The 26,109-nt window shown below is 39.6% G+C and overlaps 1 protein-coding gene across 2 annotated transcripts in view; it reads right to left on the reverse strand.

Moving 5' to 3' along the window:
- Positions 1-21,152, reverse strand: part of tmeff2a (transmembrane protein with EGF-like and two follistatin-like domains 2a) — a 130,675-nt gene extending 109,523 nt beyond the window's left edge. For both annotated transcript variants that reach the window (XR_009769566.1, XM_061692110.1), the window contains exons 1-2: positions 20,536-21,152; positions 2,864-2,973 (exon numbers count right to left, since the gene is read on the reverse strand). Coding sequence is in view for 1 of the 2 variants with exons in the window: in XM_061692110.1 (XP_061548094.1) it covers positions 2,864-2,973; positions 20,536-20,716 (291 nt within the window). In the remaining variant the exon portion in view is untranslated. The remainder of the gene's footprint in view (positions 1-2,863; positions 2,974-20,535) is intronic.
- Between the last annotated feature and the right edge of the window lie 4,957 nt (positions 21,153-26,109).

Here is a 26,109-nt window from a genome sequence, read left to right on the forward strand (position 1 = left end):
TGGGTTTTCTCAGGGCATTCCGGTTTTCCTCCCACATGTTTATATGTGCTCTGCGATTGGCTGGCGACCAGTTCAGGGTGTACACAGCCTCTCGCCCGAAGATTGCTGGGATAGGCTACAGCACGGCCGCGACCCTAGTGAGGATAAGCGGAAAGGAAGATGAATGAATGAATGAATGAATGAATGGATATCGGTCACTAGTTACTAGAGCACATATTGATGAATAGTGTAGAGACATGGCAGGGTACTGAGGATCCAGGCTAGGAAAAATAACCTGTGAGACCCGACTACACCGAAAGGTGCCAGAGCCCATAGCCACAGAGAATGCCCCCACAAAGTCCAATATGACCCAGGTAGACTGGAATGGACAGTCTACATTGTGCAGAGCCCCCCACTCAAGCCCCCCTACACTAGCTGTAATAGAAACTCTTATCTGACAGTTCTGAATAAACTGTTGACTTAGAAAAAAAAATCCTGGACCTATATTTATATGTCATGCTGGTAATTTTCAAGAGAGGCTAGCAAAAAAAAAAGAAAAAGGTCCCACGTGATGCAATGTTACAGAAAAAAAGCTTCAGCTTCAGTCTTCCAAAGCAACAGACATTAACCTGTGGTAATAATTTCTACATTCTCAAATAATTTGCTTTTCTCTGGTAAGAGATTGCCTGAGACTACCTGATAGCTATATCTGCTTAAGATCTCCTGAAGACAAATGGCCTGTAATGTCATTTAACAACAGAACTAGGTTAATGTTGATCTTAGTGAAGTACGAAAGTGAGATACAACAACGGTGACCAATGGGGTGTTGGCAGGCTTCGTTGTGCTGATGTGCCGATAAAAGAAAATAAAACAAGATGAGAAAATGCGTCACACTGACAGATCTTAGCATCTTCATTTATCTCAAGACATGCATTGCAGATCTGTCTTCAAGGCTTTGCAAATGTTGTGCCAATCAATAGTCAGCAGCGTGGCTTGCTCCTTTTTTTTATTTTTATTATAGGTCTAGTCATAAAGTTAAGCACGAGCCATTATCAAGAATAGCATAGTTTCCAGGATTTATGTTATTAACGAGCTCCTTTCAGTCTTCGGTCTCATCAGTGTCAGGGTTGTTTACGACTGTAGCAAGAGTACGGCGGTCTGTGGCGGTGACACCGGGGTTCACAAGAAGCCATAAACTGGGCTCGTTTTATACCGTCGCCTCATTTTCAGAGGGGTAATTAGCTCCAATCAAGACGATGGCTTTCGATCCATCTAATTTCAAGATGTAGATACGTAGCTCACAGGCTCCGCTGTGAAAGATCGATTATTTTTTTCTGTTTTAATCTGGAGGATTGTTTGTTTCATACTGTGATAAATTCTATGTATATGCAGCATGCAACTTCTGAATACTACGGTAGTATAACACAGGTGTGGGTAAACCTTTGTGCTTTAGTCTAGGGCTACATTACATTTTTAAAACAGACAGATGGGCCAGGTTAGATAACGTGGGGGAAAAAAAGTTAAATAACGTGTATGTAAAATATGCAAAACAGTTATACGGCTCTTGATAATGTAAATGGTCTGTGGGCTAGATTAAAGAATGGAGCGAGTCATATAACTGCTGCACCCCTTACATAGATATTCTTCGTTGGGGGTTGTGAATAGTATATTGGATAGTTCATCTAAATTTGAGTGGATACTCATTATGTTTAAATGCAAAAATGAATTGGATGGGTTACTGACAGCGCCCTGCGATTGGCTGGTGACCAGTTCAGGGTGTACCCCGCCTCTCCCCCGAAGATAGCTGGGATTGGCTCCAGCATGCCCGCGACCCTTGTGAGGATAAAGCGGTACAGAAAATGGACAGATGGATGGGTTACTGAGATAGTTGGATCTCTCAACTTTTTCCCACACTTCTCTGCGAAGTCCCAGTTTACATGCACTGGATTCAATGGACTTTATGGCCGGCACCGCTCTAAGCATTTCTGGTGAAAAGGTAACGGTTTCCGTTGCCAATATGTTTCAAACTACTGGGATACCATCTGGCGTGCTGGAGCCTATCCCAGCTGACTCTGGTTGAGAGGCGGTGTACACCCTGGACTGGTCGCCAGCCAATTGCAGGGCGCATATAAACAAACAACCATTCACACTCACATTCACACCTACGGGCAATTTATAGTCTTCAATTAATCTACAATGCATGTTTTTGGGATGTGGGAGGAAACCGGAGTGCTCGAAGAAAAACCACGCAGGCACGGAGAGGAAAAATGCAAACTCCGCACAGGCGACCCCGGATTTGAACCCGGCTCCTCAGAACTGTGAGCCAGACGTGCTAACCAGTCGTCCACTGTGCCATTTGGCTCCAATTTTAACTTTTATATTCAAAAACAAAAATTCCTTCTCACGACTTAACAATTCCCCAAACTTTCATAGACTATAGGACAGAGGGACAAATTACTGCAATGTGTATCTTCTACTTTCTTATTATATCACTTGTCACCCTACACATTAACCAAACTCATAAAAAAAAAAATTCTTGGAACAGTTGGTTCTGGTGAAAGATGGCTTCAGCAGACCATAGGCGCACTGTAAAGGACAAAGATTTCTTTCTCTTTTCCCTCATGAGACAAAACTCATTATGAGTTGTGTACATATAGCTTTTAATAGAGCAGTTGTGTGAATCACACTTGGGTGGGGAAAAAACTAAACAAAGAGAATACATACTGTAGATTCTACATTGAAGCATGTGATAGTGGCAACAGAAATGTTTCACGTCTAACTTTGAAGTTGAATCTAGTGTGAAAACCAAAATGGCAAAACATGTTGCTGATCCAAAAAGAAACAAAAACAAATTAAATAGTGGCAGACTTTTTCGAGTTCTTACCTTAAAGTCACAAATGCAAGTCACCATGTTTCCAATTCTTAGGCACTCGCCATCAAAGTTGCATGTGTTGGTGTCGCACAAAAACAGGTCCGTGTCTCGGTCATCAAAACCTGGGAGAATGAAATTCAACAAGAAACAAGTTTAAGGCAACTTCCTTTACAATTAAGTTCTGCAAATTCAACTTCATAGCTGACTAGGGCTGGGTTTACACTCTATGCTTCAAGTCACACCGTTTTGATTTTGTGTCACAATTGGTAGATGCGTCATGGCGGCGACAGAAACAACGACACAATGAATCAGATATCCCATAAATTGCAATCGGGCTTCTTCCAAATGTTGATACAGATCTGATCCAATCGGATATCTGGCAATCCGAGTGCAGTGCAAACACATTGATCAGATATTCCCCATCAATGGCAGCTTGATGCCATAGAAATGCACCAATTGGGGATGTATACATGTCTGCATAAATACAAAAAAGAAACTCACTGTTAATAAAGTGTAAATCTCACCTGCAGCAAAATCATAGACGATTACATATGGCCTGAACATAATACGACTAAATTTGCTAGATGTTTGTCAATCATTAAATGACAGAGGTGGGGACTTGAGTCAGACTTACAGTAAGTAATTTTAGGACATGGATAGAAGTTGTTGAATTGCATAAATAGAAGTTGCTTAGATAAACATGAAAGCCTCAACTTCATTTTAACTTGACTTAACCATGAGACTTAGACTTGTGATATTGTTTGTTTGTTTAGTGCATGCAAACCTGGCAACCCACCAGTATGCTCCTCAAACATTATTTTTTGATTAACTGAGAAAAGAATGGCAAGATGCAAGGTTTGCAACTCAAAGGCAGGCAACACAACAACGAAGACAACTTAGCTCATCCATCACTGGAAAACCCACAAAAGCGACGTTAACCTTACAGTTTGGCAGCTAGTCAAACATGAACTAAGCTTCATGTTGGTTATGTGTTTAGTAAAGAAAACAAAAAAGTAATAGACAACATGGAGACTGGTTTGGAGCCATTTAAAATGAGATTGTAAATGTGTTAGTACAGCTTATTAAGGCAAGTATGAGGGCAAAGTCCTGATCTGACTTGCTTGATTTTTGTCCCAGTGATTGTGAATGTTAAGACTTGAGACTAACTTATGAATTGCACTTATGTGACTTTTTCCCACCTCTCTAAATACGCTAAATAATTGCTCCTGGCAGCCAGTGGACTAATGTGGAGCTTACTTCCATTTCATGTAACCTTTAATTATGTATTATTGTCCGTGTTGTCACTGCCAGGTGTTGTCACGTATACTTATTGACCTGCAGTGTGGATGTTTGCGCGTGCAGGTTGTTTCATGTGATTCGTGAATGTAAACACAGTCATAGGTGTCACTGTGTCAAATGTACTGTACATGGAAAGAGACAGGGCGAAAAAAACAGATATTAAACAGGTATTAAATCAGAATCAGGCACTCTGACCTACAGTTTAAATCCCAGCATTGAATTTAAAAAACAAGTGTCTGGTTTAGTGACATTCATCAGGGAATTACACCCAGCTTAGAAACTCATAGTGGGTGCACAGTTAAATATGAACGAGGAGGACCACAGAATATGAATGTACATGAAAACTAATTGAGTCCGAATGTACGTATGCAAAATATCTTGTCAGGACTTTTCAGACGCTACTTGTTTGATAATTTGTGTTTGTATACAACAAGGCTCGCTCCTGTGGAAGCAGGCTCGGGGGGAGGTATGATGTGATTCACGCGCCCTCTGGAAATCTCCAAAGACTCCATCAAAGCGTCCCGAATCAAATCAAAGAGCAACACGAGTCTGAGTCTACAGACAGAGCTTGAGGCTATTAGACTACCTGAACTGATTGTGCTCAGACAGTCGTTATTGTTAAAGCCCCAAAGAAAATGGCTACAATAGATACAAGATATGAAGTACTGCTTGTTGACAGAATCTCATGAGAAAATCCTTCTTGGTGGTAATTTATAAAAGCCATGTTGTAATTATTTTTGCGTTTGTACTTCAAAACCAAATCCATTATCTATATTCTCTGAGTTTGTTTGATTAATATTCGCTTGATGATAACCTACAGGGATTCTAGCAACCCTCTAGAGATGTCGTGTAGTCCCTGTAGAAATAGATGAAACCGTGTTTATTTGTGCTGCGTTTTTTGGGAGATATCACTGGAATAATGTTGTACTCTGTGCATGTTGTCAGAGGGTTTCAATTACACTACAAGACTACAAACAAGTTTGACTGCTTTAAATGGATGTATGTAAAACAAAACAAAAAGCAAATGTCGAGTTACAAAATACATGTTGATACACGAGTTGAGCAATCTGAATCCACTTGTATCTAAATGTGGATATTAGTTTACAAATAATACAAATACATTTGAGTGCTAAAAAAAAAATTAAAAAAAAATGCATATATACGTAATTACATTATGTAAAAATTACATTACATTATATAATAAATACATTATTATTATTATTATTATTATTATTATTATTATACATCCATTTCATTTACCACTTATTCTCACTAGGGTTGCGGGTAGGCTGGACCCTATCCCAGCTATCTTCGGGCGGGAGGCGGGGTACACCCTGAACCGGTCGCCAGCCAACCGCAGGGCATTATTATTATTATTATTATTATTTTTTTTTTATTATTATATTGATTATTTTACTAAATACATAATACAAAATTTAACCCTTCCAATACGCTTCCCACAAGCTGTAATCACACTGAAACCTATTTCAATGCACTTTTGAAATATGTTGTAAACATATTTGTAAAAGCATAACATGTCAGGACATACAGCATGTATTTAAAAATAATGGGTTAAAAAACATTACATGATTATTTTACATTTTATTTTATTTTATTTTACTACATACATATAACTACATACATACATATAAAAAATTTATTGTTAAAGCCTAAAAAAACTTCTCACACACTGTAATCACGTTGAATCTTATTTACATACACTTCTTAGATGCATTCAGAAGATATTTGAACACTGAAAAAAAAATACGATACAGCAGGACTGCAAAAGGTGAACTGCGATATAGCGGGAGATTTCTGTACTTGCAGTTTGAATAATAGTATGGATATCTTACCCGATCCTATTTAACACTGGAAAACGCATAAATTTGCAACATTGGGGCGGCAACACAGTACACTTCCAAGAGCTTTTAGGACTAGAAACTCATTAGACAGGATGCCAGAAGCAAATTTTTGAGAAGGTTTGGACTTTATCAGTTATTGAGTCAGTGGAGCAGTGCTGACTTTTTTGCACACTATCAGGCGTCCACAATAGGCCAATGCACAAACATTGACCGAGTGAGCATTTGGAATGTCCAAAAGAAGACAGAACCCAATGGACGTAACTTCAGAAGAAACATATCAGAGCTGTAAAGACCCCAAAACAACGGTTAGTGACATCAGCCAAAACTTCCAGAGAGCATTGGTGACGGTATCACAGTCTACTGTTTGCAGAAGACTTTATATACAAAAGTGCAGAATCTACACTAAAAGATGCAAACCACTCAATAGACAAAGAATAGGAAAGCCAGGCCGGAATTTGCTAAAAAGTACAGAGACAATGTTTGATGGCCCGAAGAGACAAATATGAACTTTTACCAGAGTAATAAATATGCTACAGTATCTGATCATACCAAGCACTTTGTCTGCCAATTTAAATAATTTTGCAACCAAACTGATTGGGAGAGCCTCCATTCCACAGCAAATAAAATGACCCAAAATACACCGCAGAAACAACAAAGGACTGATCAGGAGTGGAAGGTTTTCGACTGGCCAAATCCACTTCCCGACTTAAACCCTACTGATCATGCATTTTATCTGCTATAAGACACTGAAGTAATGGCCCAAAACGACAACTGAAAGAAAATGCAAAAGTTTGGGGTTTTCAATGAGTCACAGGCTTGATGTAGTTGTTGCAAGCAAAGGCTCAGCAACTAAATATTAATCACCTTACACACCCTGTAACGTGAATCCTAGAGATTTGCTGCTAAATACATTATATATGTTTGAAGATAAGGTATTGCTGAAAAAGTGCAAAGACTTATAACTATGTAGTACTGAATTGTGGAGATTTAGAATGAAACAGATTTTCATAATTTCAGTTTTCCTGAATTTTTCACCATGGCTAAAACAACACTGCGTGACACACTTTAGAGTCTGGTGCAATTATGTGTGGTTAGCTAGCTATCTTCTCCCCTCAGATAGTCAGTTGGCATGGCGACTTTAGAGCACCTTATTGTTGACCGTGAGTGCACGCACATCACTGTGTGAAAGGTGGAAGCACGAGAAGAGGGGAAAAAAACACAAATTAAAAAAAGCACAACTTGACAGTCAGCGTGTGGACTGGGGCTTCACACTGGCGTGACCGCTTTAGAACGCCTCGTTGTCACAGTGAGATAAAACCCCACAGCTTTAAGCAGATATATTTCAGAAGTGCATTCAAGAGCAGACATGATGGCTTGAATTTTCATGATTTTAAAGGAAGAAAGGAAGGGATGAAAAAAAAAACATGGATGCTTTTCTGAATTAACGTTTACATCAAAAGCGGACAAAACAGTTCACGATTTGAAAGCCTCATTTTTTTATACCTACCAATTTGTATTACTTTTTAAAAAATATATATTATTCAAATTTGGCAGGGTTGTTAAAAATACTCTTCTCTGTGGTGCATCACATTTACAACGGATTTTTATTTTCACTTGACAGGGGCTATCATTAATTTCAGTATTTTTGCTCACCTAAAAATTCCCTTAAAACCTCGGCTACACTATATTGCCAAAAGTATTTGCTCACCGACCTTGACTCACGTATGGTTTTAAGTCATATTCCATTCTAAATCCATATGGTTTAATATGATGTTTGTCAACCCTATGCAGCTGGAACAGCGTCCACTCTTGTGGGAATGCTTTCAACAAGGTTTAGGAGTGACTTTATGAGAGTTTTTTGCTCATTCTTCCAGGAGCATATTTGTGAGGTCACACACTGATGTTGGACGAGAAGTCCTGGCTCACTGTCAACTCGAAATCAACCCAAAGGTGTTCCATCAGGTTGAGGTCAGGATTCTGTGCAGGCCAGTCGTTCATCCATACCGAATTCTCTCATCCAAGTCTTTATGGACCTTGCTTTGTGCAGTGTTGCACAGACATGTTGAAAGAGAAAGGGGTAATCCCCAAACTGTTTGACTGTTCAAAATCTCTTGGTATGCTGGACCACAGGGGATAAACTTTTTGGACATTTCCAACTCTGTGGGTACAGTTTGGACATGGCCCCTTCCTGATCCAATATGACTGTGCATCAGTGCACAAATCAAGGTTTACAAAGACACGAATGACAGAGTTTGATGTGGATGAACTTGACTGGCCTGCACAATCCTGCCGTCAACTCTATAGAACACTTTTGGATGAATTAGAGCGGAGACTGAGAGCCAGGCCTTCTCGTCCAACATCAGTGTGTAACCTCACAAATGCGCTTCTGGAAAAATGGTCATAAATTCCCATGAACACACTCCTAAACCTTGTGGAAAGCCTTTCCAGAAGAGTTTAAGCTGTTTTAACTCCAGAGGCTGGACTGATGTCATATTACACCCTATATATTAAGAATGGGATGTCACTAAAATTTATATCTGAGTCAAGGCACGAGAGCGAATAGTTTTGGCAATAAAGTGTATCATCTAAGTTGTACATCAGATCTACATGTAAATACCTGGAAATAAAAGATGAAATATTAAACTCAAATTATTACTTTAAGTCTAAGTAATATAAATTTGCATCACTGTTCCAATTCCATTATTTATAATTGGGTTATTTTTACTCAACCTTCTTGTTCTAGCTCAAATTTAATTAATATCTAAATAACATCCACCAAGACATATGTGATGATCTAAGATTCATTATTGCAGCTACTTGTGATCAGTCCAAGCTCACGGGACCCATCTAACAAGTAATATGGTGATTCGCCATTTTCTTTCAGAGATTTCTTCAGACAATAGATATTAGGAGTCCTCGGTGCCTCCTTCTACGATAACCACACGGCTCACACCACTTGAAAAAAAAAAAAAAACTCCTACTCATGACAACCAAGGGGTCATAAACACGCAGCGAGGTAGACCGATGGTGAAATCAACCTGCAATTTGCCAGGGCCATAAATGACCATAAAGTGTGAGCTCTCCGAGCAAATATACAGTTGCTGAGTCAAGAGCACACACATAAGAGGTGCTTGGAGTGTCTGGGATGAAACCAAGCTCTTAGCTCTTGGAGGACCAAAGAAGGGAATCTGAAAAAGCAGACAGACGATGTTCACTTTTAAGGGCCATCGACTGATTGACTATATGGAAATCTGATCCACAGTGAAGCTGTCAGCAATAATACCTGGTGCAAACCATATTTCACATTTAACTAGAAAAGTCTTCCTTTACTTAAGTACAGACATTTGCATTGAAAAAAATTACTGTGGGAAATGTAGAATTACTGAGTCAACGTCTTTATAAAACTTTGTAAAAGTCCAAAAGTACAAAGTGTGAAATGTACTTACATAAGTAAAACTAGGAAGATTCCCGCAAGTATAGATACCAGAAAAAAATAAACAAAATACATCTAACAACTCTAAAATCTAAGAAGAAATCTAATGAAGTATTTGTACTTTGTTACTTCCCATCACTCGTTTAACCATCCATAACTGTCATACAAGAGTAAAATCAAATAAAACACGAAATAAGAATCCTGAATTCGTTTTTTGGTTGTTATCTATCTATCTATCGATACAGTATCTTAAAAAAATGGGTTCAGATATGTTCACAATGTATTTACACTTACACTATTCGCACTTACGGATGTAGCACCGAATTGTATTTACTGACATTGGTCTTCTGAAGTGTTCCTGAGCCCATGTAGTGATATCCTTTACACATTGATGTCAGTTTTTTATGCAGTGCCGCCTGATGGATCGAAGGTCACGGGCATTCAATGTTGGTTTTCGGCCTTGCCGCTTATATGCAGTGATTTCTCCAGATTCTCTGAATCTTTTGATGATATTATGGACCGTAGATGATGAAATCCCTAAATTCCTTGCAATTGTACGTTGAGGAACATTGTCCTTATACTGTTCGACTATTTTCTCATGCTCTTCTTCACAAAGAGGTGAAGCTCGCCTCATCTTTGCTTGTGAAAGACTGAGCAATTCAGGGAAGCTCCTTTTATACCCAATCATGGCACCCACCTGTTCCCAATTAGCCTGTTCACCTGTGGGATGTTCCAAACAGGTGTTTGATGAGCATTCCTCAACTTTCTCAGTCTTTTTTGCCACCTGTCCCAGCTTTTTTTGAACGTGTTGTAACCATAAAATTCTAAGTTAATGATTATTTGCTAAAAACAATAAAGTTTGTCAGTTTGAACATTAAATATCTTGTCTTTTTAATGTATTCAATTAAATATAGGTTGAACATGATTTGCAAATCATTGTATTCAGTTTTTATTTATGTTTAACACAACGTCCCAACTTCATAGGAATTGGGGTTGTATATATAAAAATGTCTCTCTATCTTGCAGATTTTCACATCCAGAACATAACTCCCGCAATGAACACCAGTCTATATACTCTACTTGCGCAAGCGCCCACAAAATATATGATGCTGTATTGTGATTTAAACAACCATCAGTCTTCTTACATAATGCCGCAGTCTGCCATTTAGTTATTGTACCTGTCATAGGGTTTGATGTTCTCGCACACAGCACGCCAGCCTGCTACCGCCCAGGCCTTCCCTTACATGATTATACATTGCCTGGCAAGCGCATTCAAGTCATAATCAAATGTGATTTATCAACACAGTTAGGGAGCGACGACGGTGCCGCAGAGCGCACACGTAAATAACACAAAATGTGTTCCAGCAATCGCATTGATTTCACTACAATATGTAAAATGTTTCACTGGGTGAATATATACTTTTCTTAACCCCAAATTGGGGGAAAAAACTGATTCTATTATGAATTAACATGTTTTACAACAAAAGATCAAAAGCCCCTATGATTGATTGGCAACCAGTCCAGGGTAAATCCACAGCCCCAAAAGATAATTTATATCTCATTATTGACTCCATTACTCACCATTTCAATCAAATATTATTCGAGATCATGATTTAATGATATAGAATCAAGTATAAATATTAAAGCTATATACGTGAAATCATCTATTTTAAGTTCATGTGTTGATTAAACTAATTAAGCCAAGCAGAACATGTGAAATACTGAAGAACCTTTAACAATTTGTTGTTGTTATTATTATCATCATTTCATAAGTCAGTTTGACCCACGACATAACAGGAGGGTTAAGCTAATAGTTCTACTGGTTATACTGTATGTGCATTGTCTCATTCCTAATCTGTTTTGCATGGATGCAGCCATGGATGCAGGTCCATCATTTCCTTAGCAGCACAAATAGGTGACATCAATTTGTAACAGGCAGAACAACAACAGAATTGGAGTCAAGTTGCGTGGCTTGTGTTTCAGCAGAATACAGGAGGATGAAAAATGTGAAGACAAAGACATATGAGCTACACTTGTGGACTTTGGAATCAACGATGGAGGAGGAATTAGTTGTTGCATGACGCTTAACATAGACTATTCCTGTGTCATCCATCACAGTACAGGGAAATAGAATAGAATCAATAACAGATACCAAATCAGACTTTCTAAACAACGACCCATGCCTGAAACTAGACAAGAAGTCAACCAGTTTGGATTGAAGCTGCCATGCCTGGTGAATTTCAGGGATCGTATTTTGATAATCTCTGACTTAAGAATTCACAAATATGGGCCCCAATTGAATGCACATATCCAGAACAGATGGGCGACACTAAATTGCAAAAGATTTTAGCCTCCAGCATCTAATGTGGGCGGAGCATGGCGCCAAAATGTGTTACTCATTTCGAGAATTTGGAAAGTTTCTCATGACAGGATGAACAAAATAAGTCTCAAGGACCCATGCATGAAATTGAACAGGAAGTCAGCCATTTTTGGTTTGAAGCTACGAATTCTAGGGCCCGTAGTTTTACAAACTGCTACAAGGGAATTCAGGCAATAAGGTATTGTCAAGGTAAAAATGTTTAACCCTTTTTTAGATAAAAGACAGGACAAGCACTTTGAGAATAATAAGGGATACAATTTAATAAAACCTTGCATGCAAGGAGACAGTTGTGGTACGCCTGATAGCTCTAAAAAGTGTCTGCCTATTTCTACTCAGGCAAGGTAATATACAGTACAATATACACAAATGAAGAGGCAGTTATCATCTGCAAAGTGATAATACAATATCAGAGAAACAGGAACAAGGTCTACTTTCTTATCTTTGCACAAGAAAAAAAAATCAAAAAATACAATACCACAATACTGTCCACCGTGCCGCCTGGTTAGAGCGTCAGCCTCACAGTTCTGAGGACCCGGGTTCAATCACCGGCCCCGCCTGAGTGGAGTTTGCATGTTCTCCCCGTGGTTTTCTCCAGGCACTCCGGTTTCCTCCCACATCCCAAAAACATGCATTAATTGGAGACTCTAAATTGCCCGTAGGTGTGAATGTGAGAGCGAATGGTTGTTTGTTTGTATGTGCCCTGCGATTGGCTGCCAACCAGTTCAGGGTGTAGCTGGGATAGGCTCCAGCACGCCCGCGACCCTAGTGAGGAGAAGCGGTTCAGAAAATGGATGGATGGATGGACCACTTTGCCACTGCTTCAAATAGTGGAGTCTGTTGGTATAATCTGACATTTTTCCAAAAGTTTACAACAAAATAGTCTCAAGTAGATCAATAATTTACAGCATTGAGTGTCCCTAAACTTTTTTCCATATAATTTATTTTTCGTCCATTATCTGCAAAGTCACCATCAAAATGGACTTAACCTGAGTCCTAAGACTGAAAGAGCCTTTAATTTGAAATGACTATGTTTCTTACTTCATGCGTACTGTGCATGCAGCGTAACAATACATCTTCAATTGGTGACATTATAAAGTTTTATGTGTTAATTTTTCAGGTACAAGCAACCCCAGTAGTGACGCAAATGAGACCATTGTCGGTGAGTAGTTGGTCGTGTTTGTTGAACAGCAGGTGTCCATTTTAAGTATCACTTAAACAAGAGCCAAGATCATTGTTGTCCTCTTTTTGAATGAGCTACCGGTTGCCGTGTCATAAGGCCGGCAAATTTTCACTCGCCTCCTCCTGACCTGCCCTGCCAGGAGGATGTTACCGGAAACTGAATAATTAAAGCAAACAAGCCGGCAAACATCAAATATTAAAACGGCGATGTTTATATGCCAACGATTAAGATGGCAAGAGAAGCACTTACTTGTCTAAAAGAGAGCACTTGTCAACCAAATGTGTCTTTCTCCGACCTACCTGAAATGTCACAATTCCCTTTTCAGCATTGCACTGATGAATTATTAAGTGAATTAAATTAATCATGAAAGCTGAACAACCACTGAGCCGAGGCATCCTTTTTTGACCTCTCCGAGTGGTTAGCGCATCTGCCTCGCAGCTCTGAGGTTCTGGGTTTGAATCTGGACTTTAAATTGTGCATAGATGCTAATGCGAATGCTTATTTGTCTATATGTGCCCTGCGATTGGCTGACGACGACCAGTCATGGGTGTACCCCTCGCCCAAAGGCACCGTGGACAGGCCCCAGCTCACCCGCAAACCTACTGAGGAGGAAATGGATGGATATTTAAATTATTTTTTTATATTTGGCAAGGTGAAGGTTTATTTTCTGTGAACTGAATTTGTTTTCATTTATACAGTTCAAACTTGGGTCGATTAATTCGTATAAACTATAAACTAGTATAAACTATTAATTTTATGGGTTTCAATGTAAAATATATTTGATGGTATTGTGTCTCACCAGGCGGTACGGTGGGCGACTGGTGAGAGCGTCTGCCTCACAGTTCTGAGGACCCCGGCCCTGCCTGTGTGGAGTTTGTATGTTCTCCCCGTGCCTGCATGGGTTTTCTCCAGGCACTCCGGTTTCCTCCCACATCCCAAAAACATGCATGGTAGGTTAATTGAAAACTCTAAATTGCCCGTAGGTGTGAATGTGAGTGGGAATGGTTGTTTGTTTGTATGTGCCCTGCGATTGGCTGGCAACCAGTTCAGGGTGTAGCCCGCCTCCTGCCCGATGATAGCTGGGATTGGCTCCAGCATGCCCGTGACCCTAGTGAGGAGAAGCGGCTCAGAAAATGGATGGCTGGGTGTCTCACCATGGATACAAGCAGAGGACATGAAAATATGCTTCTAAAAAAGGAGACATATCCTTAGCCTAATAGTCATTTTTAAGTTACTGTCACAATATAAATAGAAAATAACAAGATGCTTGATAACAAATGTACATGGAAATAGAAAAACATTGGGCAATTGAAGCTGCAGTGTCAATGCAGCCTTTATCACACATACAGTATTTTTTAATTATACCTCTGACTCATTGACTTGTCTTTATTCTTAAACTGTTCCCTGCCAAGAGGTATGAGCTCGAATGTGTGGAAGCGAAAGACCTTGGAAGGAAGCAGATGGCCGATTCAACCTCTCTTTTCAAAAGTTAGTTCATCTGTATCATGGGTTGAAACTGAAAGTCACGTGTTGGTTACTGATTAATGCGAATGGCTATCAGTTTGAGTCACACTTCTAAAATTTTAAAACAAATGCTTTAATAACCTTTAATTACAGTATGTGTTATTATGCCTGTCATTTTTAAAGCAGAGTTCTCCATATTGCCAGCTGTTTCAGAGAATTTTGACTCATCTTTAAAGACCAACAGAATATTGTTTTCTGTTCGCCATTCACTCCATGAAGCGGGTTATCTTTTCTCATGATCACGCCACACACTTTCTAGCACCTACCGCGACACATACTGTGTTTACACTCTGTTGGAGTGGGCCTAAACTTCTCAAGCTTCCAAGCGTGTTGTCGTTTCTCTCCTTCATAATCAATGTGACTCATCTTTATCTTCTCAAAAGCTGTGCTGATCTCAAATCCTAAGCGATGCAATGCCGGAATCTACAGGGATCTGTTTATCATTACAGTGGTTTACAAACCTGAATTTCACAGAAAAGCTGGGCGCAACTCTTTCCTCACCTACCCGTTGAAAAATGTGCTTGATGTTTTTTTCGGTGGCAGTAAATGGTTGGATTCCAGTTGACAAATAGTAATGTCCATGGCAGTGAATGAGTTAATTTTATGTTGTAATTTTATAGAATTAATGATATTCTTCTTTGTGAAGATACTGAAATTTATCACAATAATTATCAATGACAATTTAACAAGGTAGGAAACAGAGAATAATCATCATCACAGTCATCAAATACAGTGATCAATAATCATCACTGTATTTCTATAAATCAAATGAGAACTTCTATAGAATTCCGAGAAAATCACAATGTCCCATCATTAGTGAGCTATTTTTACTACTCATGTTTTCCTTGGGGGATATTACAGCACTGATCGGAAACTATTATTATTTTATTTTTTTACAATCATGTATAATTAAGTGTCCTAAATAAATAGTCCAGTTTTTTTTAATCACAATCTCTTCTTTCTATTTTGTTCCCACCATAAAAAAAAATAATAATAAATCTACTCGTGTATCAAACCATGGGTCAGAAATCGTTGTATGTAACAAATTGTCAAAGTGTGACCTTGGTGTCTCGTTACAGCCATTATATATATGGAATTTCATATGTTGAGAATCATAGCAGCAAACCCCTGGAAAGTCTAAAAACAGTGCCTGAAGTATCAACGTTTCCATGTAGATTCATTACCTTCATACACAATGAGGCCTTACCCGCCACTTCTTATTCAAACAACTCAGTGAAACCAACCAACAACTTTTCATATTTTTGCCTGGACTCGCCACACTCATTAGCATTGATTGTAGCAGCAGAAGGCAGCTGTTTTGTGAGACGGCTCTAATGAATCCATGCGCTAAATGACCAGCGCCGTGCACTGGTTCACAGTTAATGACCAGCTTGTAGACATATTGGAGCATTTTGCTGCAAAAGTCAGACAACATCTCGAGAGCTGGATCCAAAAGGAGAGCTGAATCGAGTGTAATTGGAGTTGGAATGCTTACACTTCAAAAAGCACTTCTCGGCCCTTTGCCCTGGCTCCAAGCAAGATTTGGACCAAAGAGACAGACTTTGACAACCAACAGAAATGTTTACAAGACAGTATGTGTTGGCTTGTTTCTGCTGCCAAGGGGACAAACTTAATTTATACAGTTATGCATTTTGTTCACATTTTAAAATGTTACATCCTAATCACAGATATCAGACATTCATTGGTTAAAATACACAAACGACAAAGAATTACAACACCATCCATCCAGCCATCCATTTTCCGAACCGCTTATCCTCTTTAGGGTCGCGGGCGTGCTGGAGCCTATCGCAGCTAACTCTGGGCGAGAGGCAGGGTACACCCTGAACTGGTTGCCAGCCAATCGCAGGGCACATATTAACAAACAACCATTCGCAATCACATTCACTCCTCCCGGCAAATTTTGATTAATTCAATTAACCTACCATGCATGTTTTTGGGGAGCTAGAGGAAGCGGCTGGGGAGAGGGAAGTCTGGGCTTCCCTGCTAAAGCTACTGCCCCCGTGACCCGACCTCGGATAAGCGGAGGAAAATGGATGGATGGATGTCCAGACTGCAAATGAACAGCCCAAAGTTCACACTTGCTAATTTTACCATACACCCGCCCCATTAAGCCAGCACCTACTGTATAACGTTTTTCATTTTTATTTTATTTTATTTTTTTAAACAACATATGTCGCTCATCAGAAGCTGACACTGGTCCTGGATTTAGGTCATGCTAATCTGTGCTAACACTGCAATGCTATTGGCATTGTTTATCAATGTTTATCAATGTCTATATTGATACTTTAAACCATAAATATATTAAGATCTATGCTCCCAAAGCACTTTATTATTGTTTCTTACAACTTTTAATTTTTTATTTTATTTAACTTTTTAAGAGCTACTCATCAGAGCAAAAACCTACCCAAGACTTTCCATAGCTTCCACCAACAACCCAGGTGAAACTTAACTCCTCCCCCAACATACAAAGATCTTACAACAGTCGAGATGTATCACTTCAACATACTTACTTGACACCAATGACTACTTTCCTATTATTCAGAGCTTTGGGGCGTCGCAGAAAGAGCAGAAAATTTCCCGGCAAAAGGTTTTTTTGGGGTTTTTTTCACCAAGAACGACAAGAATGGCATTTCAAGTGCCTTTACGTTGAATATACTGTAAATCACAATCCAAAGTCTCCGCTTGATCTCTCCACAGAATAAAATGTGTCAAGTATAATTTTGAGACACTTTGCTTTAATGAAGCCTGCCACTGTAGTACTTCAATATTGCAAATGGACGCAAACCAAACAGCGTGAAAATCTTACCCAAATCACATTTCAACCTCCCTTCATCTTATTCGGAGAGAAACTCTCATTAAACACTTACAGCTGCGTTTTCGCAGCTAGGTAACACTCCTCAACAAAACACTACAGCCGTACTCGGCATTAGTCCCACAGTAGAGGGAAACGCGGTAAGCAGTGAATTATTCATGAGAAAGATCATCCCCCTCAAACAGTGATTAAAATTGGAATGTTAAATGTAAAATACATTGTTAATTATTTGTATATTTTGACAGTAGAATGTCAAATAACTTTTATTAAGACACCAGAGAACATTTGCATAATATGTCTCCTTTAATGAACAAAGTTCGACAACCTTGGGAAATGTATTTAATAATTTGAGCAGATGAGTGACAATAAGCAGTATACTGTATTTCTACGGAACTAAAATGATTTATTTGAGAACTAAGAACTGATGTTGATTTCAGTACAAATTTGCCTTCATGGCATATTCCTTCATTGTAGAGTGATATAGTGGTTTGTCATACAACTAAAATATCATAAATTATCAATATTAACACCAATTAACCCCCCTAAAAAAAATCAGCCATCGACTCCAGTTTCAGGGATCCACACAAAATAGGTGGACATGTCTATCATGACAGGACGCACAAAATAGTCTCAAGGACCCATGTCTAAAACTGAACGGGAAGTTAGCCTTTTTGGTTTTTAGCAATCATTTTGGCCAAATGAGCCACAGTCGAGAGCAGGTATCCAAGACAGGTGGACAATAGAAAAATAAATTGCCCTGACACCAGTTTCACCGATCCACACGGAATTGGGTAAACATGTCAATCATAATGGGACACAACAAAAAATTCTCATGAAATTTAGCAGGAAGTTGGCTATTTTGGTAGGAATCGGCCATTCTGGGGGGATTCCAGGACTCAGACAAAGTCTGACTAGGGAACTCACTCAAATAAGCTCCAATCAGAAGCAGACACCCAAGATGGGAAACGCTGAATTGCCAAACTTTTTTTTGTGGGCCAAGGGTCAAAGTCTCTCACTCAATAGTTCCCCCCGGTAAGTAAAAAAAACAAAAATTGCCTTTACACCAGTTCCACTGATCGACTTGAAAATGGATGGGCATGGCTATCATAACAGCACGTATTGAACAGGAAGTTCACCATTTTGGTTTGAAGCAGTCATTTTGGGGAAATTCCATGCCCCGTCGTTTGATGAACTCCTATTTTGGAATTCGCACAAATGAGCCCCATTCAGAAGCAAGTATCCAAAACAGATGGGCGACCCTGAAAGTTGTTGTTTTTTGCCAACGCCAAAGTGCCGTCAACGTTTGCTTTGCCATAAAAAAGCATCTTTTTTGTTTTTTTTTAAATATCACTGCAAATCACTACCATTTGAAAAGCACCACAATCAATTTCATTCATATTTTAATGATTTCTTCTAATTCTACTCGATGCAAGGGAGCAGGCGTGTGCGTGCATTGTTCCCAGCGTATGCACTTAAGCCTCCGCAAGGCGTGTCGGATAAAAGCTTTTGTCTAAATGCACATGAGAGTGTGAAAGGAAGTGAGGAGGGTGGCAAGTGTGCATTTGGGCAGGATGTGCACCATTATTCTCAGTCATTATCAACAAATCATTACCACTGATCACATCCATCCATCCATTTTCTGAGCCGCTTCTCCTCACTCGGGTCGCGGGCGTGCTGGAGCCTCTCCCAGCTATCATCGGGCAGGAGGCGGGCTACACCCTGAACTGGTTGCCAGCCAATCGCAGGGCACACATAAACAAACAACCATTTGCACTCACGTTCACACCTACGGGTAATTTAGAGCTTGTCAATTAACCTACCATGCATGTTTTTCGATGTGGGAGGAAACCGGAGTGCCCGGAGAAAACCCACGCAGGCACGGGGAGAACATGCAAACTCCACACAGGCGGGGCCGGGGATTGAACCCGGGTCCTCAGAACTGCGCTCTAACCAGTCGCCCATCGTGTCGCCCACTGATCACAATCAGCAAAAAAATAAATAAAAAATGATTATCAGCGTGGTGATAAAGAAAAGCAGAGTAAGTGAGGAAACTTTCTTTAACGGAAATGAATACATGAAAAAATTAACTGCATTACTGTTTCTCAAATGGACACAGACCATTTTATCTCACAGCATCCCCGCTTTACAGACCCCATTACAAGCTTTTGCACTTGTATGTTCACCCCTCATACACTGGGATAACAATCAGTCCACAGGGGAGAAGGAAATGCTAAGATTCTGACTGCAAGTCCTGCAGTCATATTGATGTGCGGCACTTATGAGCTATAATATCAATAGTGGCGTGGCGTGTAATTGGCCCGGGACTATTTTAAGACTCGGACGGGCAACAGGGGAAATATACAACCGGCTGTGGGCTAATTTCAACAGGGAGCTCAAGTGAAGTCCTGTGCTCAGTCTGCAACATATTACTGTAAAAGCACAGTGGAATAGTGGTACCCCAAAAACACTCACGGGTCAATGTGACCCGCTGTTAATTACTCTTACAAAATACTCTTGGGTCAGTGTGACCAGATATAAAAAAAAAAATCTCTTTGGTCCACTAAAAATGTACATGGGCCAATGTGACCTGCTGTTATTTTGTTTATTTTTGTACACCCCCAAAATCCTCAAGGGTCAGTTTAACGTTAATTTCTTTATATTGTACAACAAAAAAAATGACTCACGAGTCACTCTGAGCAGCTGCATTTTTACAGATGCAAAAAATTAAATAAAGTATTCAAACAATACCGCCCCCCCCCCCCTCCCCCCATAAAACAAACCCAGAAAATCCTGGAAGTTAAACGTGTTACATGACATTTTCCGGGTCTATTTGACCCACAACCACATAGCAGGGTTAAGTGAAGCGTAGTGCCAAGATAGATAGATAGATAGATAGATAGATAGATAGATAGATAGATAGATAGATAGATAGATAGATAGATAGATAGATAGATAGATAGATAGATAGATAGATAGATAGATAGATAGATAGATAGATAGATAGATAGATAGATAGAAAGATAGATGAGATGAGATTAGATGAGATGTCCCCGCATCCCGAACTAACCCATGCGTTACATTTACCAGTCAGACACCCAAAGTCTTGAGGAACGCATGCATCTTCTGCCCTTCTATGTTTATCCCTAACTTGTAATGTATGCAGTGATCCTCACCGGAGCAGTTCCAGCCGGTGGGCGTCTGGCAGTCGCTGAGGGAAGACGGGAAAGCGCGCAATTGCTCCACGGGCCAAGTGGCGAGGAACGACAGCAGCGTGATCCGGAGCCAGCCTCCGGTCACGACGCTCCAGCGACGCGGACGCCCGAGCTCCGCCGCCGCGGTTGCGGGGAGAACCATCGCCGCCGCTCACTGGCTGCTGGTGCTGCGGCGGCGGCGGCACCGCCGAGAGACGCGCGCCGACGACAGCAACTCCGATCCCGGTTGCTTCCGCGGGGCGCTCACACGCCGACTGCGGAGCATTTTCCAAATGACACCGCGCGCCCCATGTAAGAGCCCCCTTTTGGCGAGAGATCAACCACCTGCAACCGGGGGGAGGGATCGGCGTACGGGACCGTGGGGCTTCGGTTCACGGTGGAAAAGTTATCCGACGAAGGATGATGCTCGCGGGTAAGGAGGGCAGGGAAGAGATGGGGAAGCGGGCAGTGATCCCATAAAAAAGGCGACAAAATTGTACAAGTGATAAAGATGTGGTAAGAATTCCAAGGCAGTAATAATAATAATAATAATAATAATATCCACGGGTGGAAGATGCACGCCGCTGTCCAGGGTGGATGGTGGCTGCGCTCTGAGTTTGACTGCTCTCAATGCATCAATGCATCGCTCTCTCTCTCTCTCTCTCTCTCTCTCTCTCTCTCTCTCTCGCCCGCTCTTCCTCTGTCTCTCTCAAAATTTTTGAGAAAGAGGCATATGATTAGTTCGAGAAAACAACCCACAGACAGCTCTCTGGTTTTTATGCTGGTTACACCATGTCTGAAAATGCAACAATTTTTTTGCCCTTGTGAGGAGAAGCGGTACAAAAAATAAAACCTCAGTAGCGCCCACTAGAAAGATCAGAAAATAGCTCAGTTTTGTTTTTTGGGGGGGGGGGTGTTTCTCTGCTTTTCATGTTGGTTACTCCAACTGTGTGTATCTGGTAAACATTGGTTTTAGGGGTCCCAAACATAACACACCATGGTGTGTTATGTGTGTTATACCACCCCACAAAAAACTCACTCAGCACCTCCTGGAAAGTTCACATTCAAAATGTATGAACTTTAGGGGTCCCAAACATGACCCCTGTTTAAATTCATTCAGTAGTTGCCCCCTGGAAAGTTGACAGAAATGCTAATTATTTTCACAAGATGTCGCTTACACCCTGAACTGGTCTGCAGAATCCAATCGGCAATCGCAGACCATTGAAGGTTTAGTGTAAATCCAAATGATACACGTTTCTCTAACCTTTAAGTTGTTACTACTTTTTCATTTCAAAAGCATGCCAGACTTCGCAGCCGTTTCCTCACTGTGGATTCACCCACAAAAAAAAGCTTTCGTTGTCTCTCGTCTCCCACTAGATAAGCAACCACAAACTGCTTTGTGGGAAGATGTCACTGAAATATCATCAGGCGAAAAGCAATATGTATAAAACATGCTTCGAACATTTTTTTTCCACACACTTGACCAATAATTTTGACAAAAGCTTAAGCTGTTTGTATACCAAAGAGCAGCAAATAAACCTCTTCTAATTACATTTTACTCAATTTTCTTTTCACTCTCAGTAAATAAGTTAAACGTAGTTTTTCAGTATGAAGCGCATAGTGAAGAGTTCAAATGCTTAACAGACAACCATTTTCTTGTGAAATGAGTAAAATCAGTGGTTTTTTTTTTTGGTTCCAGGTTAAAGCTAAAAAAAAATTGGGTATTCTCTGAATATACATATTAAGCAATTAAGAGGCAAATAAAAAAAAAAAAATATTTTATCAAAAAGGAATTTCAAAGAGGACTTTGAAATGTCATTACAAAACCAAAAAACACAGAGAAAATAATTTTGTTAAAAAAAGGACAAGTCCATAATTTTCGCATAGCTTTAAAATTACACTGAAATGACAGCTGCAGTGATATGCGTGCGGCTCTTGGCGGTTTCTGCAGTTAAACGTTTCTTTTCAATCATGTTTATGTAGCACGTTGTAGTTGTTTGGTTTTGCAGGGTTAGGAAAAGAACCATCGAACAATATCATGATAGGTGCTTGACAGCTTTTGTGTTTGAACTCTTCAAGTGAACGCAAAATAAATAAAACATATATAGAAAAAATATTGTTCATTTCATATATTGGCAAATTGTGTTTTGGTTGAGATATGAACTATGTAAATTAGCCTGCGATTGGCGACCAGTTCAGGATGTACCCCGCCTCTTACCCAGAGTCAGCTGGGATAAGCTCCAGCATGTCCGTGAGGATAAGCAGTACGGAAAATAGATGAATGGATAGACTATGTTCATTGGGATTTTTCGAGTCTCTGACACATTCGAAAACTTAAATGCACCTTGGAGTATCATTGCTTTCCCTGAGATATCAATGTTAAACAATGTTTGGCTTGTTTAAAAAAAAAAAAAAGTTGATTTATAACGGAGGTAGTAATAATGAAATATAAACAATGCTTCTGCGTGTTTTTGTTTTAGCTTGACACTTTTGGATAATTAAAGATGGCCAGATAAAATTCTCTAAGTACATGATTGCTGTTCCTGACAAATACATGTTAACAAGTGTGTTGAAGTTGATAAGTAATGGAGTTAATAATGAGATATAGTTTTTTTTCATTTTGTTGTGTGACACTTTTGGATAATTAAACATCCTTGGTATCAAATTGACCAACTAACTTGATTGCTTTTCCTGGGAAATGAATTCAACCAGTTGCATGGATATATTTATTTTAATGCACTAATTATTCATATTAATACTATATTTATTGAATGATGAGTTATAAAAAAAAAATATATATGTTTTTTTTCCTGTAAATCCTGACACTTTTGAATATCTAAAGAGCTCCAGGTTAAACTGACCTTGGAGCATTATTGCCGTCCCTGAGAAACAAATGAAAAAGGAAAGTTAAAAATCCACAAAAGCAAGATTTCACTGGATTGTGATTTCATTTTAGATACTGGATGTGTATACATTCAATGTTGTATTTGTACAAATTTCACTTTGAGCTTTGAGGATCCCTTTAGGGATTCTTGAAGCTTCAGGCCTTCATCGGTGGCAGATGTTTATGTCAAGAGATGACCACTGCAGAACAGAATGCATTGCCTTTCTAACTGGCCAGGGGCATTTTCAGAAAAAGAACAAAAAAAATGTCTGTAGAAATCGATTCATCTAGCGTAGCCTAGGATAATTGCCTTGCTTTGAAACAACACTTGTGCCATTCCTGTTTCTATTTCTCTGAGGCAGTTCAAAATAAACCCTAATAACGTTTGTATTTTTTGGGGAGGACCAAAACGACTGCTATCACAAGGGTCAGGATGTGGCTAATTGACATGCTTTTGACCATGAACACCCTAAGAAGCTTACAGCATTTATGGAAATAAAATAGGTCGAGTCCAAAATCAGACTGTGAACACTTTTTTTTTTTTTTTTTGACTGAGGAAATTAGAAGTCGTGCATGGAACAGCTCTTACATAAAGGAAACAAAGGACAGTCTGTTCGGGCCCGTCACAGCTAAAAGACACTTAACCTCATGATACCAACTTAGAAATGTCAAAGTCTCCCATAAACAAATGAGCCTTTTGCCTGAAAACGCAGTCATAATTTGTCTCGGCTACGAAAGAAATTTGTGACGCAGGGTTCCATCCGGGGCAGCCAATTGCCACCACACGCATGTACACATACATGCTCACATGTATAATGCACTATGCTTTGACTTGTTGTCGTGCGACGTGTGTTTTACATACAGTATAGCCTTACGTGGTTGTAATCTGTGAGAATCTCTTATCTATTCTGAAATATTCATTCCATAAATTTGCAGGTTATTTTGGGTCAGATTTATGTTTTCATAAAAATGAAATGTCTTTTTTTATTGCAAAACTAATAATGAACACAACTTATTCCATATTGGATTTTGAATATAATCATTTTAAAGTCACAAGGAGTGTCGAGCATCCGTAACTGGTAAAATAATAATAATAATAACAAATTCTGATTCTGATTCTGATTCTGATGTGAGTAGGCATGAATGTATGTCTATATGTGCCCTGCAATTGGCTGGTGACCAGTTCAGGCTATACCGCACCTCTTGCCCAGAGTTAGCTGGGATAGGTGCCAGCATGCCCGCGACCCTAGTGAGTCTAAGCGGTACTGATAATGGATGGATGGAAAGTAGATGAGAATTTTGAAAAAGTGGTTGAATCGACTTCTCTTTACACAAAAGAAATGGCCATAATGTAATAAACCAGGTATATACGGTAAAATAGGGAAGTGATATATCTTGACTGAGAGACTAACATGTTTTTTTGTTCATGGAGGAGCTAAATTTAGCCTGGGTTGCTAGTGGAAGTTATGCAGCGTCTTCTTCTATTCCCCGGGAATGGAACGTGAGAAGTGAAAATCCCCAAATTCACACCAACCATAAAAGGGATTTGGAATTGCGTACAGATGCCACAAAATGGCGGCAAAACCTAACCCTAACCCACGTACACAATCGTGAACCCATGTTACATAAACATATTTTTTAGTCTTCCTGCTGTCAGTTCAAAATGGACCTGGCCAAATAATCAGTGAGTACAAAAACACAATCAGACAATCTCAACTATCTGTGGCTGTGCATTTCCAGAGATACAGCGCCTACGCAAGTCCAGTTTGCCAACGCGTACATTGCAATCTAAAGTATGATACAAACCCAAACATGATAATTATCTCCGCAAGACCTGACCTGGGCCCCTCAAGCAAGTGGAGCTGCTGCTTCACACACACAAAAAATAATAATTGTGAAGCAGTTAAAAAGTTGGGATGCACTTCACACAAATAAAGGAAGTCATGCTGCTTACTCGCAGGCACAGCTGACACAGCTTGATACCTTCATAAATCATTCACAGAAGACAAAATGCTAATTAACACATCTTTTATCCTCTTTTTTTGTGTTAAAATATTGAACATTCCTCTTGTTGTTTGCTCTTATTGGTATTGAACACAATGACTGGATATTATTTTCCTGAAAGGCATTGTATAAAACTCTTAGCTATTATTGTGATTATTATTATTTTATAAAGGACTTTACACACTATGACTTAATTAGCTTTATCACAGCAGTCATCTTGACATTGTAAAAGAGTAAATACAGACGAGTGGCATACAAACTGAGGTAGGATCCTTAAAATTTGGGTGCGTCTTTTACCATTTCTATGCTACATAACCTGACTTTGTACAGAAACTTGGAACAAGAAAATATTCAAACCCAGGAGTGAAATCCGAATCACAGTACATATTTTCATGAAAACCATTTGAAGGTCAGAAATATAAGGTTTACGACCGAGTTCCGTTTCATAAGCCAAATGTGTACAAATGTCTAAACGTAGTCTATCACTATCCTAAACTGGCGCAGTAGTGAAATAATAATTACAGTAAATATTCGTAAGAAAAACACTTTACAGCATATCGTCGTAAGGAAGAAATCCTGTGTCATGACAGACAGATTGATGTTCTTGAGTTCCCTTTTGATTTATTTGACAGTGGACAGTGTGTAGCTGTTAGTATCTCTGAGAAGTA

The sequence above is a fragment of the Phycodurus eques genome, chromosome 12, assembly GCF_024500275.1.
Source record: "Phycodurus eques isolate BA_2022a chromosome 12, UOR_Pequ_1.1, whole genome shotgun sequence".
NCBI classification, from domain to species: domain Eukaryota; kingdom Metazoa; phylum Chordata; class Actinopteri; order Syngnathiformes; family Syngnathidae; genus Phycodurus; species Phycodurus eques.